This window comes from Leuciscus leuciscus (assembly GCF_965113295.1).
Source record: "Leuciscus leuciscus genome assembly, chromosome: 12".
NCBI lineage: Eukaryota > Metazoa > Chordata > Actinopteri > Cypriniformes > Leuciscidae > Leuciscus > Leuciscus leuciscus.
The window spans coordinates 40,156,460-40,171,114 of record NC_138736.1 but is presented as its reverse complement, the minus strand read 5'-3'; the positions used below and the strand labels follow the sequence as shown (position 1 = coordinate 40,171,114).

Here is a 14,655-nt window from a genome sequence, read left to right as displayed (position 1 = left end):
GAGTACCGTGTGGTTATGTCTCTATCGGCTCTACCGGAATGGAAGCAGCTTCTGCTGGAGAGAAAGCGAAGAGAGGAGGAGGAGAGAGAGAGACGAGAGAAGGAAGAAGAGGAGCGGATGGCCAGCATGCCGGCCTGGAAGCGAGGGATCATCCAGAGAAGGAGAGCGAGGCAAGATGAGGAACGAGAGAGAGAGAGAGACGGAGGACAGAATACTCCAGATGTCCTGGGAATCTCGGAAGACGTCGTCACAGAGCAAACGGATAGTAAACTCACACATCACCTTCAGGCTGAAGGGCAAAAACAGATATCCAAAAAAGAAACCATCAGCCCCATCCAACAGAACCCCTTCATTCGTTCCCAGAACAGCTTTCGGAGAGATAATAGAGGGAAGGAGGTGATTAGAGATGGAGAGAATGAGTATAAAAAGACCACCAATAATAGTGGAAGAGAAAGGAATAGGGAAACCGAGATTTGGAGAGGACGGGATAAAGAGATTTGGGTAGAAAAGATGGTAAACAAAAGTGAGGGACGAGAGCGAGAGAGAGATCGAAGCATTGGGAGAGAAAGCAGAGACGCGGAAATCAGCAAATCCCAATTTTCTCACGTCGTAGGTCTCCGCACGATCCAGGCAAACAACATAATCATCATTGAGAGAGACAAAAATGGTAAGGAAAAACCAGATAGGAGGAATAAGGAGGTGGAGGAGGAAGAAAAGAGGATGAGGATGGATTTGAGAGAGTTTCTGGCTTGCGGAGGAAGCGTGACAGAGATTAGGGCATCGGAGGTATTGATCATCAAGCCGTCCGTGATCGATGGGAAAAGGGAAACAGAGATTGTTGGGATGCCGGAAAGAGGGAATGGTGAAGAAAGTTTAGAGAGAGAAGGGATTTGGAGATCGATGCGCTTGACGTCGAGGACGGTTATGCAAAGAGCGGAGAGACTCCTGAACCACAAGGATAAGGCGACTCAAGAATGTAGTGGACGGGTTAGTTTGCTGCTTAGTAAGTTTGGGGAACATCCCAAACCTCCGATGCGCTCCAAGAGCACGGATTGCTTCAACCGGCCGGGAAAGAATCGGGATAGATACAGCACTGGAGACCTGTTTGACCAAGAGGATCAGAGTACGGAGGAGACGGAAACGAGTCCGACATCTAGGAGTGTTCCCAAACGCTCCTTTAGCTTCTCGGACCGTGTGGTTTCCCAACAGGAGAACCGTGAGGGAAAGAAAGACTTTAAAATGATGGAAAGGACATATTCTGACCGAAGGGTCAAGACACGGGTCACGGGCGCCGACTCATCGGAGAATCAATCGAGGGTCACCAGGAGATGGGGCCGACCCAAACATGATGAGCCGATGCTTGAAAAGAGACAAAAAGAAAGAAGAGTTGAAAATAAGAATGACTCTGTATGTGGAGAGACTTCAAGTGTAGACGGAGAAGAGGGATTCGTTCGGGCCTCCGTTAAAAACCAAGAGGGGGTCGCATTCGCACAACGAATTCCCATCAAACAAGATGGGAGGGAAAGCAGCTCAGGAATAGAGATCAAAAGTGTGAGGGAGGAAAATGAGAGAGAAATTAAACATAGAGAGAAGAGGGAAGATGTGCTGGTAAGTCAGACACACATAGAATTCAAAATGGAGGCAAAAACAGAATCCGAAAGGAGAGGGAATCAGGATGAGGAAACCGTCGGAGCTTTAACACAATCCCATGGTTCATATGTCCCACCCTCAGATGACAGTACTACCGATTTCTCTGCAGAAATTCGGTGCAAATGTGTCAACACTCCCTCTAAAGATCCCAGTTGCCCGTCTACGGCCTACGCCGGACAAACACGCCAAGAAGAAGTCCAATCAGATAAAGAAATTGAGAGGGCAGGGAATGTGTTTTCCCATGGAGACACAGACAAGATCTCTAGTGAAATGAGTGAACAGGATCAAGAAGAGCATCAGAACTTTTCAAAACGAGCCACAGATGAAATCAATTGTACCTCACAACTCCCACAGCAATCTGTGACACTGGGACTGAGCAAACGCTGCACCCAAGAGGGGGTCACCATCCCCAGGGCTGTGTTTTATGGGGTCGATATATCAGCAGAAAGGAGGACGAGTCTCCCTGTTGGGGATGGACAAATGGAGAGGAGAGGGAGCTGGAAGGCCGGTCGACCTTTGACCCGAGTCGAGTCTTTAAAAGAGAGAATTCGTCAAACGGAGAAGGAAAGACAGAAAAGCAGGGAGGATGATAAAGAAGAGGGCAACAGAGAAGCAGTCAGAGAACAGGAAGAAACCACATTACAGACTGTCAGACCGTTTGACGTCACACAGGACGCTAGCATGGCAAAGTCAAGCCCTCAACTTCCTCTTCCTGTTTCTCTGTCGCTCTTGCAGAAGTCAGACTCGACAGAAAGAGAAGTTGGGGAGATCTCTATCCGAGACGCGTTCGAGAGAGATATCCACCCCGGGAACGCGGAGAGAGAGACCGAACGCCATGTAGAGATCGCTTGGAGAACGCAAGACACTGACGGAGGAGACGAGAAAAAAGAGAGAGAGGACGAACTGTTAGAGGAAGAGTATCTTCCTCCCTCTCTCTCTCCCTCCCCAACACTTTCAGACTCGTTAGACGCCATGAGCCGTATATATAACCTCAAGACTGTTGGGTCCAGGACTGCGGTGTGTATCAGTGAAAGATCGTCGGATCTGCCTCCACATAGTGGACCTCAAGGTAAATACAACCCTATTAGACAGGCACCGTCACCGGATGTCCTGCCAGAAACGGTAAAACTGTGGAATCATGGGAGGGACGGTGATAAATCTGAGACGACTGAGTCGACAGGTGTTCAGATGGTACAGCGTCACGTGGAACGACTACAGCTGAGGGAACCGGAAGCCGGATGTGGTTCCCAAAACGACAGAAAGGTACAGACCAGAATGGAGAAAAGCCGTATTGAAGAACCGGAGGTTAGGGAAGCCAAAAGACCAGACATCTTAAGAGAAACTCAAGCATCTACAAGTCCTAGATTCCCACAAGCCCAACAGAAAGTACCTCCTAAACAACAGTCGTTCACAATCAACGCCCGCAACACCGAATCAACAACGAAACCTCCAGAACAAAGCTCTCCATCGTCATCCTCGCCTTGCACCGCATCCCCTTCTTCGTCTCCATCTCATCCTCTCTTTTCCATTAGAAGCGCCTCAGGTGGACCAGGTAAAAGAGGGAATACCATCACGATCACCCCTAGAAGACCTGCAGGGGTATCTTCGTCTAGTAGCATCCCAACAGGGACTCCCAAAGCAGCGCCACCGGCCAATATTCCCACGCCTGCTCCCAGCAGCGCCAGGGAAACGGGGAAGAAGAGGTATCCCACAGCAGAGGAGATCGAAGTGATCGGAGGGTACCAGAACCTCGAGCGCTCGTGCTTGGTGAAGAGCAGAGCGACAGCGAAAGCGGTGAGTGTTTTCTGTGTTAATGCATGACATTTACATCAAGCTGCTGTGCTCATATTATCAAGGCAATATAAAACTGAGCATGCAAAAAGCTTCACTCAGACTTTTGATCGGTAAGATTTTTAATGTTTTTAAAATAAGTCTCATTTGCTCACCAAGGCTGCGTTTATTTGATTAAAAATACAAACAATACAGTAAAAACAGTGAAATAATATTACAATTTAAAACAGCTGTTTTCTATGTGAATATATAGTAAAGTGTCATTTATTCCTGTGATCAAAGCTGAATTTTCAGCATCATTACTCCAGTCTTCAGTGTCACATGATCCTTCACAAATCATTCTAATATGATGATTTTGATGATCAAGAAACATTTATGATTATTATCAATGTTGAAAACAGTTATTTACATTTTTATTTCATGATGCTATGATGAATATATAGTTCAAAAGAACAGCATTTATCTGAAATCTAAAGCTTTTGTAACATTAAACACTACCGTTCAAAAGTTTGGGGTCAGTAAGAATTTGTATTTTATTTTTTGGGGGAAAGAAATAAAATAAATAAATACTTTTATCCATCAAGGATTAATTAAATCGCTCAAAAGTGACAGTAAAGACATTTATAATGTTACAAAAGATTATATTTCAAATAAATGCTGTTCTTTTGAACTTTCTATTCATCAAAGAATCCTGAAAATAAATTGCACACAACTGTTTTCAACACTGATAATAATCATAAATGTTTCTTGAGCATCAAATCATGATATTATACTGATTTGTGAAGGATCATGTGACACTGAAGACTGGAGTAATGATGCTGAAAATTCAGCTTTGATCACAGGAATAAATTACATCTTAAAATATATTAAATTCCATTAAATCTTACCGATCAAAAACTTGTGTAATGCAGTGAAATGAATACTAGCATGATGCAGTGTGGCTGTGGTTTAGTGGGATTTCTAATTTCAAAGAAACACCTGCATTTAGGAAGATTCCCAAGACTGAATCAAAGTGTGATCTCTCAATAGTCAGGCTATATCTCTGTCGTCTTTGATTGTGGCCAAGGCAGTTTCTCAGTGTTAAACCTGGATTAGGCTTATCTCTCACGCCATCACAGTTCACAGGTGAAGATTTAACTCATTTAAATACTGCACACAAAAATAAATAAAAAACGATTCAAAACATGACTTTAGGAAACACTTGACTCGTTCTGCATTGTCCAGGAGTAGTTCAACAAACCGGACCAAAAAGGAACAAAACAAACAGAAGAGCGAGGCTGGCGTTACAGTGGAGTGTGTCTAAGAATAGCTGGAGGTTAATCTACTGTAGTCCTGCTTTCTTCAGTGCCTCTCTCCCTGACACTGACCCAAATGCGTGTTAGTCTAAACTGACCCATGAACTAGTAGTTTTAGTTTTTAATGCTAAAAAGATCAGTTTGATTGAACTTGACGAATACGGCTATCTCTAGGATTTTAGTCCACGTGCCTCCGAATCACAATGTACAGCAAACAATTATAATATACAGTTCCGGTCAAACGTTTGGAAACATACGATTATTAAATGTCTCTTAAGCTCACCATGGATTTATTCATGTCATAAATCAGTAATATAGTGAAATATCATTATACTTTAAAATATCTGTTAAATAAACAGATATTAATAGCTGAACAAATAAACAAATAAAACAGCTGTTTTCTGTTTTAATTATTATTTATAATGTAATTTATTCCTGTGATCAATTTTCAGCATCATTACTCCAGTCTTCAGTGTCACATGATCCTTCAGAAATTATTCTAATATGATTATTTCAGCATTTATTTCTAATAGAATCTTTTGTAACATTATAAATGTCTTTACTGTCACTTTTGATCAATTTAATGCATCCTTGCTGAATAAAAAATATGATTAATATTTTTCATATTACTCACCCCAAACCTTTTAATGGTAGTGTTTTATTGTTTCCACACAAAAAAAAAAAAAAAAAAAGTCAACGTTGATAATAATCATAAATGTTTCTTGAGCATCAAATCATCATATTATACTGATTTCTGAAGGATCATGTGACACTGAAGACTGGAGTAATGATGCTGAACATTCAGCTTTGATCACAGGAATAAATTACACTTTAATATATAATCATATATAAAGCTGGTTTACATAAAAATTATATTTCAAAATAATAAATAAATATAGCCTTGGTGAGCAGAAGAGACTTCTTTCTGAAACATTAAAAACTTTTGACTGGTAGGCTACTGGATATGTGGATATACATTTGCACACATATATACATTTGCTCTATATCTTTTTTTTGCAAAGTAATAAATGCAAAGCTTGGTAATATATATTACTGAGATTCTGAGCTTCCTTGGAAACTGCAAAATTATACAAAGACAATGTCCTTCTATTGCATTGTCTTCACTGTTTATCCAAACACAAGGAAAGCACAACCGTAGTCTCTGTGTCACGAGCGAACGCGTCTAATGAGCCAAAACACTCAAAACACTCACAAACTCATGAACTATCAGTGTGAGTCAGTCTAACGAATCCTTCACTGAACCATACAGTGTGTTTATTGCTTTCAGTCACGTCTCACGTTTATTCTCGCGTTACAGCAGGAGGAATTAGAGTTCGTAGGGAACACCGGTGTGACCACAAGCCATTTATGATGGTATCTGATATATCAGTGAGGCGGACACACACTCGATACGCTGATGAACGCTTGGCTTCCCCAAACTAGCGGTGTAGTTCCTCCCTCGAGCTGCAGAAACACTGACACACACTATACTGGAAACTTTCACTTCTGGAAACATCACAACTAACATCAGCAGAGTTTGCTCGCATGAGATATGTGGTCGTTCCGGACGGGGGGTTAATGGCTGATCTCATCAAACAAAGCTTTCTGGAGTAAGTGGGACACAGCGAACACAAGAGCTCAGCAGAGCGAGGGAGCGAGGGAATGTGGAAGCGGAAGAATGACCTTTTCATTTAGTTGGGTTTTCACAGGGAGTTAATAGAGCAGTATGTTTGCATTGTGGCGATCAGCGTAACCACACACACACACACACACACACACACACACACACACACACACAATAACTTCTGCCAGGAACCGGAGTCAAATGTACATCAAGAAAACACAAGAATGAAATAGGACTCTTGAGCTTGAAGAACAGAAGCGTTTATGCTAATAATAAAACAGTTGCTGTTCCAATTAAAATGGAGAAAGCAATATTATAAAAGAAAGATCTGTTGTTTAATGCTTATAAATGCACACCTGATTCTACATTAGAATACAGTCATTTCATATTCGTTCATATGCATTATCATTAATGGCCTATACGTTAATGAACTGTTATCTTTCCCAAACTGAGGCTTAAGAGGCGATTGCAGGACGTTTGTGAATCGTTGAAATGCTAATAATTCATTAAATCATAAAAAAAAAAATATTATTAAAATTAATCAAATTAAATGCATACTAAAAATGTGAATATTTTATTTGTTTACCTGCATGTCATGTGACCATTAACCGACAATAGAGAACCGTGAACATGCAAATGTGTTGTTAGATTATTGAAATGTTAACATAAAATCTTTTAGCTGACAAAAAAAGGTTTATGAATCCCGGCAGTGACCGAACACCGAACCAGCCGAACTCTAGTGTGCACAACTACACACATCCACAACTACACACATCCACAACTACACACATCCACAACTACACACATCCACAACTACACACATACACAACTACACACATACACAACTACACACATACACAACTACACACATACACAACTACACACATCCACAACTACACACATACACAACTACACACATCCACAACTACACACATACACAACTACACACATCCACAACTACACACATACACAACTACACACATCCACAACTACACACATCCACAACTACACACATACACAACTACACACATCCACAACTACACACATCCACAACTACACACATCCACAACTACACACATCCACAACTACACACATACACAACTACACACATACACAACTACACACATACACAACTACACACATACACAACTACACACATCCACAATTCAAACAATATCAGTGAAATACACAATGCATCTTGATTTAAGGATATGTAGATATTTGTACTGGAAAACTAAACAGCAAAAATACTGAGAGAGAACATCAATTTTGCAATGCACACGTTTAATGCCATAATTCTGTGAAATTGAGACTTTCTGCTAATTTTAAAGGCCTTAAATTGCGTAAACCTTTTAAAGACCTGCAAAAATAATATGCTGATTAGAAGCTCAATTATTATTAGTTATTAGTCATTACTAACTAACATTTGATTATTATCAATGTTGAAAACAGTTGTGCTGCTTCATATATAAATGTTTTATTTTTGTTCAGGATTCTTTGATGAATAGAAAGTTCAAAATACCAGAATTTATTTCAGAAATCTTTTGTGACCTTATAAATGTCTTTCCTGTCATTTTTAATAAAAGTGCAGAATACAAGTATTATACATTTTTTGAAAACATTACATACCTCAAACAAATCTGAAGCAACACAACTATTTTCAACATTGATAATAATCATAAATGTTTCTTGATCATCAAATCATCATATTAGAATGATTTGTGAAGGATCATGTGACACTGAAGACTGGAGTAATGATGCTGAACATTCAGCTTTGATCACAGGAATAAATTACATTTTACTGTATATTCACATAGAGAACAGCTGATTTACATTATAATATTTCACATTTTTTGCTGTATTTACTGTATTTTTGATCAAATAAATGCAGCCTTGGTGAGCCTTTCTTTCAGCAGTGTAAATATATTCAATATTCAGAAATGCACATTAAAAGCAGAGCATCGCATGAAACGCTAAACTGTCCGCATGTATGAGGGTGATCAACATGTATAAGCTCAACTCTGCATATGACTAATGTGTGTGTTATTTAGCTGCAACATTTGGGTTGACAAACTCTGTTTTGCTACTTCCTCCTCAGATCCGTGTCACTTCCTGTAACACACACAGAATGCATTCGACCAAAAGCAACCCAAGTTTTATCAGTTCATGCTAATCTGAGTTCACGTGTTCACGCGTTATACAGCGGGTGTGTGAATGTGTGTCTGCTCCAAGAGTCATTACCCTGGTTTACACTCTGACCACATCTAACCTTCATTCTTCCTACTGTTCATGCATGCAGAAAGTCTCGTACAGTTCCCATAATGCACTGCAGCGTCACCGCCGACCCCCTGCAGATCGGCTGACGTCAGTCTCTTAATCTGCCGATTCTTCACTTTCCTCATCTCAGCCTTAAGCCTCGATAATGCCTTTCTCTCGGTATCACGTCCTCTGTATAGGATCTTCGAAGGTTTGTGGGTCTGAGTGCTAAAGGGAATCAGCATGATCATGATCCAGTGGATTGTTACACAGCCAAGCTAAGGCTGCTCTGTGCCAGCTCAAAATCCAGTGCAAAGATAAAAGCCATAATCACACCAGTTCAGACCCATCGAAGCCCCTCTAGTGTAAAAGGGAGCTGTAATTGCACTGTAAATGCATTAATACCACCTTATATCACCTTTTTTTCCCCACAAATTTGCGTTTTTGTAGTTTACACAGAGACGATAACGGTCTCGTTTTCAAAAACTTGCACTTTGAAACCCGTTTATAAGAGTTTACATTTTTTAGGCCAAAACGCATAAAAAGTGTTCAGTTTTTACAACCAGTGGATCTCTGAGCTGAGTGAGTGAGTGGAGGCGGGGCTCATCTGCATATTCATAGAACCACGAATACTAAATGAGGGAAGGGTGTCGAGTTACATTCAAGATATTTTAAGGCATAAAGATTTATTTTTTAAGGAAAACCCGTTTAAATGGGTGATTTTGGTGAAGGGGGACTTTAACTTTAACAAGGGGGTGGTGGTGGCGCAATGGATAAGACACATGCCTTTGGTGCGAGAGACCCGGGTTCGAATCCACTGTGAGACACCAATGTGTCCCTGAGCAAGACACTTAACCCCTAGTTGCTCCAGAGGCGTGCGACCTCTGACATATATAGCAATTGTAAGTCGCTTCGGATAAAAGCGTCAGCTAAATGAATAAATGTAAATGTAAGATGTTTGTCCTGCTCTAAAATTCTGACATTTTAAGGAACTCTCATTTGCTTTCAGACAATTGTCACTCAGAAAATTCCTAGTAATTTTCACAAATAATCAGAAACTGATTCAAAGTAACTCTGAATTAAACATGACATTTTGAAGTAGGAAGACATTACAGGACTAGGAAATATTATTTTCTAGTAAAATGTACTACAATAATTTTTGTTTTATTTCCAACCTTGTAAAAATAAATGTTCAGAGTGTATTTACAGTAAAATTGGATTTTCTACTCAAAAATGGCAAAAAACGAATAAAAAAAAAATATACTTTAAATAGTATTAAATAATAATGATGATAATTTGTTAGGCCTACATTTATAAATCTATCTATCTATCTATCTATCTATCTAAAAAAGAATCCTATGAATTTAAAGGGCTGGTATAATGCCCTTTGCACAAGATGTAAAATAAGTCTCTGATGTCCCCAGAGAGTGTGTGTGTGTGTGTGTGTGTGTGTGTGTGTGTGTGTGTGTGTGTGTGTGTGTGTGTGTGTGTGTGTGTGTGTGTGTGTGTGAAGTTTTAGCTCAAAATACATTATATAGCATGTTAAAATTGTCACTTTTTGAGGGTGAGCAAAAACGCACCGTTTTGTGTCTGTTCCTTTAAATGCAAATGAGCTGCTGCTCCCGGCACAGGGGGCGGAGCTTCAACAGCTTGTGTTCTTTTACCTCACACACACATGCAGTGCACAGTAAATAAAAAAAAACGTTTAGCCTTTTATGTTCAAACCGGAGTCAGAAAGATGTAGACAACCTTTCTGAATGGTTATTTGATGAATTTATGTAGCTTATGTGTCATTGATTAGCATATTTTGTCATGATAATATATAAATCGTATTCCTGGAGGCGGGCTTTATGTAAATTTTAGGGTTAGTCAACACACAGGAGGAATGTCGTGTAATCCCTGAAAGATGGAGAGACTCAAGAAGAAGTGACAACATGTAGACAACATTTCTGAATGGTTAGTTGATGAATTAATGTAGTTTATGTGTAGTTATCTTCTAGTCACTGATTAGCATATTCTGTCATGATAATCAATAAATCGTGTTCAGGGGGCGGCGCTTAAGTAAATTCTAGGGTTTGTGATGTCACTAACCCGGGAGGAATGTGGTGTAGTCTCTACCAGCCGTTTGTTGTAGTCCTTAAAAAGCAATTTCTTTAAAAGCAAATCTCTCCCTTTGCTTTGAACTTTGAGTTGTAACTTTGCAGATGTTGATTATGATCAAACAGCAACATTACACACTAACTAAAGTTAGAGAAGTGAAATCATAATCAACCACCCATTTAAAACTCTCATGTAAACACGTGCATTGTTACACCGATCTGGATTGTGTCTTCACTCACTCACTCACACTCTCTCTCTCTCTCTCTCTCTCTCTCTCTCTCTCTCTCTCTCTCTCTCTCTCTCTCTCTCTCTCTCTCCTGCAGGTGAAGGTGTGTTTCGACGAGGTCCAGCTGGAGAGAGTGTGTGAGTACCCTTCAGAAGACTGTGTGTTAGCGTCCCTCCCCTGCTCTCCTCATCCCGGGCCGGAAGACGGAGCGAGGGAAGAGGAGGAAGACGAGGAGGACGAGAGACCGGCGTTTGTGTCGCGCGGTGCCGTCAGTCAGAGCACAGGAAGGGTTCGGGTCCTAAAAGTGGGTCAGTGGCTTCTACATTACATCAAATTCTGTTAACGTTACTTTGAGATAAAGTCAAACAGGAAATAGAAATAAATACTATATTCACACATACGCCTGAACATGAGATGCAGAAATACTGCACATACTTTATGCAAATGTAAAGTCGGTTTTGTGTGTAGAGCTTGTAGAATAGCATGTGTGCTTTACACTGAAAATATAGAGTTCATACTTTGACTTTATCAGAGGTAAACTGCTCTTAAAATAGCAACTCTATTACGTGTTATAATTATATGAAATAAAAATGTATATTTCCTGCAGTTCACGGTTGTGCAAAATCTATCTATCTATCTATCTATCTATCTATCTATCTATCTATCTATCTATCTATCTATCCATCTGTCTATCTATCTATTCATCCATCTGTCTATCTATCTATCTATCTATCTATCTATCTATCTATCTATCTATCTATCTATCTATCTATCTATCTATCCATCTGTCTATCTATCTATCTATCTATTCATCCATCTGTCTATCTATCTATCTGTCTATCTATCTATCTTTGGCACAACGCTGCTGCAGTTAAAACATCATTAATTGCACATTTTTAAATCTTTTTTTTTAACTGTAATTTTAAATGTTAATTTTTGTCTGTCTTTTTTTTTTTCTTCCAGATGAATCCTGCAAACGACTCTCTAAATGACAAACCTTGCCATCCTTTAGATTTAAAATTCTTTACTTTTGCAGAAGGTGTACGCAATGATACATTTTTTAAAATGTGGTTTTAAAATTATTTTTATTATCTTAATTTTTTTCATTCTTTAGTTTTGCTTGTCCTGTTGGAGAATCAAAAATGTACAAGATTTACAAAATACTTTACAAGCACAATATCTGTTTCATGTTCAGAGCTCTGATTCACAGATTGATCCGCTCAGGTCCGATATGATGGTTTGCACAATTTACAGAGTATTATGATTAAAACCTTTTATGGTCTGAAGGCTGTTCATAAAAAAAAAAAATATATATATATATATATATAGCTGGAATAGATTTTATTTCATTCTATTGTATTATTATGCATCACATTGAGGGAATTTATTTTTATTTATAAATGAAAATGAAATGCTCATGCTCTGATTGTCACATGCTAAGAGTTGACTCTCTCTTATGAAAGTATGGTTATGATTAATAAAGATTAGAATAAATGCTGTCATGGAACAGTGATATGATATTTGTTTAAAAAATAGATCCGTTTTCATCATGAGATTGTAAAATAGAAGTTTGTCATTGCCTATAGAATTATCTGTGTTGATGGGTCACCCTTGGGTTTTTACAATGCAATCCCAAAAAAATCAAATTTTTGTATTGTTTGTACTTGAATACCAGTTTTCAACTTTGCAATGAAATGAAGAAGCACCTTTAAAATATTAATAAACATTACAGACATACAGTGTGTGTGTGTGTGTGTGTGTGTGTGTGTGTGTGTGTGTGTGTGTGTGTGTGTGTGTGTGTGTGTGTGTGTGTGTGTGTGTGTGTGTGTGTGTGTTATATAAAAAGGGAGTAGTCTACAATCTTTGACTGGTTGTTTTATCTATTCTATTGCACACTGGTTGTATTACAGCGCCACCTTCTGGTTATTCACAGTAACGATGAATGACTCTTCACAATAAATCATCTGAAATATTAATGAGAAATATCAGTCCCTGTGGACAGTTAAATCAAATTACCAATTTATAGATTCAATAATTTATTTAAATGTACTGCCTTTGTCAAATTTCATTAGAGATTGTTTCTGCTCACATCATTAGTACTTCAGATGAAATGTTGTATATTTGTAGAGGTATTTGATTAGGTATCCCTCACATATAACATAAAAAACCCTCATATGTTCCTGATTAATACTAATACATAAAATAAATTACAGTTGGCTTTAAGTTCATCATCGTCCTTCAATGGAAAATAAATAAAATGTTGTTTAGGCCTACTGTCTGTCGATGACACATTCTGTATTGTTGTGTACAACCAATCACAATCACATCATTTACAGTATGTTCCCTTACAAGTGAGTCTCATGTCTTATAACAACTATAGGCTAGTAATTATTTCCATAGTCCATAACCAATGATATTTAAATTAAATATCACTTTACATGTAGCCCGTGGCATGACACTTAAAAGACAACCATGGTAATACCGCGGTGATTTTGGAGAATCAGTGTAATAGTGTTAGCTTGCTAATATCCATCTTACCTGCGCTGTCTACCCTCGAACCAATAGCAGCAAACTCACCCTGTCATTAACAATTGGGTTAATAAGCTGTTTGTTCCGGTTCCGCTATTAAAAATTACACCTGCGATGCCAAATCACGCTGATATCCGTGAATCAAGCGACACGAAACGCCACTGAATCGACACGGATGTATGATCACGTGGACATCTAAAATGTGCTTCTGAATTTGCCAGGATGGACTAGCCTATTAACAGAAACCCCGTTTTCTTAGTGTTTTTAATTTATTCGGAACTTTTTTTTTATCCTATTTGCAGCCAGTCATCACTTGAATAGCCTACATCTTTTCCCAAATCATTTCACATTCTCCAAGTGGGAAAATCCCAACGGCTCTCGCGCGGTTTAGTTAGTGTGTGAGGCTAAACCAACTGTTTTTTTTTGTGTTTTTTTTTGTTTGTTTTGTTTTGTTTTAATATGAAGTGGATAACCTCACCCCATTTTCATAATGTGCGTTTTAGAGATTGCAAAAAGTAGGCTACCATAGTAGACTATGTTTTGACCATAGGACCATTGTAATACCATGTTATTCATGGAAGTGCCATATTAATACTATATAGGCCTACAGTAGCCTATATGGTGATCTGTCGAGTGTTGTAGCCTATAGGCTATTAGAGTAGTCTACCATGGTATTACCATCAATGTACAGTAGGCTACCTTTGTAATGTCTACACGACCACACGTTTTTATGCCGTGTTGTTTTTATGTTTTATGTGTGTTGTATTTTAAAGTTGGCTTCAACTTTTCAACTAGGCTATATTCCAATATAGGCTAATAATGCACTTGAATTTTTCTCAAACCTAGACTGGTTTGTAAGGACAAACCAGCACTAGATGGCAGCAGAGGACTGAATTCTGTGATAAACTTCATGCTTAAAGAGGAAAGATTTCCACTGCTTCCATTAATCGGACCGAATGGGTCTGATCACATGATCTCTGAATCCCTCCATCGCCATTTCTACATGTCAGTCAACAGCCATTTTTAGAGTGAGTGTCAAGACACCTGCTCATGATGGACCTGCTCCGGGACTCTCATCAGCTCTGTTCCTGCTCTATAATCACTCTGTTCTCGTTAAGAACTCTTGTGTAGTGATTAAAGAGGGTGTAAATATATGCTCTGACAATGATTCAATTATGATTCTT

At 38.9% G+C, this 14,655-nt stretch overlaps 1 protein-coding gene and 1 long non-coding RNA gene across 2 annotated transcripts; both read left to right on the top strand.

Moving 5' to 3' along the window:
* On the top strand, positions 1-12,681 carry ppp1r18 (protein phosphatase 1, regulatory subunit 18). The gene is made up of 3 exons (XM_082185583.1): positions 1-3,444; positions 11,040-11,246; positions 11,906-12,681. Exons 1-3 carry the CDS (start codon positions 16-18, stop codon positions 12,017-12,019), a joined length of 3,750 nt encoding a protein of 1,249 aa, XP_082041709.1. The 5' UTR covers positions 1-15; the 3' UTR covers positions 12,020-12,681.
* Positions 3,451-8,272, top strand: LOC309511722. The gene is made up of 2 exons (XR_014210756.1): positions 3,451-7,660; positions 7,748-8,272. It is a non-coding gene; the product is annotated as an uncharacterized lncRNA (long non-coding RNA).
* Positions 12,682-14,655: the final 1,974 nt, after the last annotated feature.

Bases quoted from the DNA above. Each gene is read 5' to 3' on its own strand.
- ppp1r18 (XM_082185583.1), top strand. From the start codon at position 16: ATGTCTCTATCGGCTCTACCGGAATGGAAGCAGCTTCTGCTGGAGAGA. The intron at 3,445-11,039 runs GTGAGTGTTTTC...TCTCTCCTGCAG, and splicing joins GCAGAGCGACAGCGAAAGCG to GTGAAGGTGTGTTTCGACGA. The intron at 11,247-11,905 runs GTGGGTCAGTGG...TTTTTCTTCCAG, and splicing joins GAAGGGTTCGGGTCCTAAAA to ATGAATCCTGCAAACGACTC.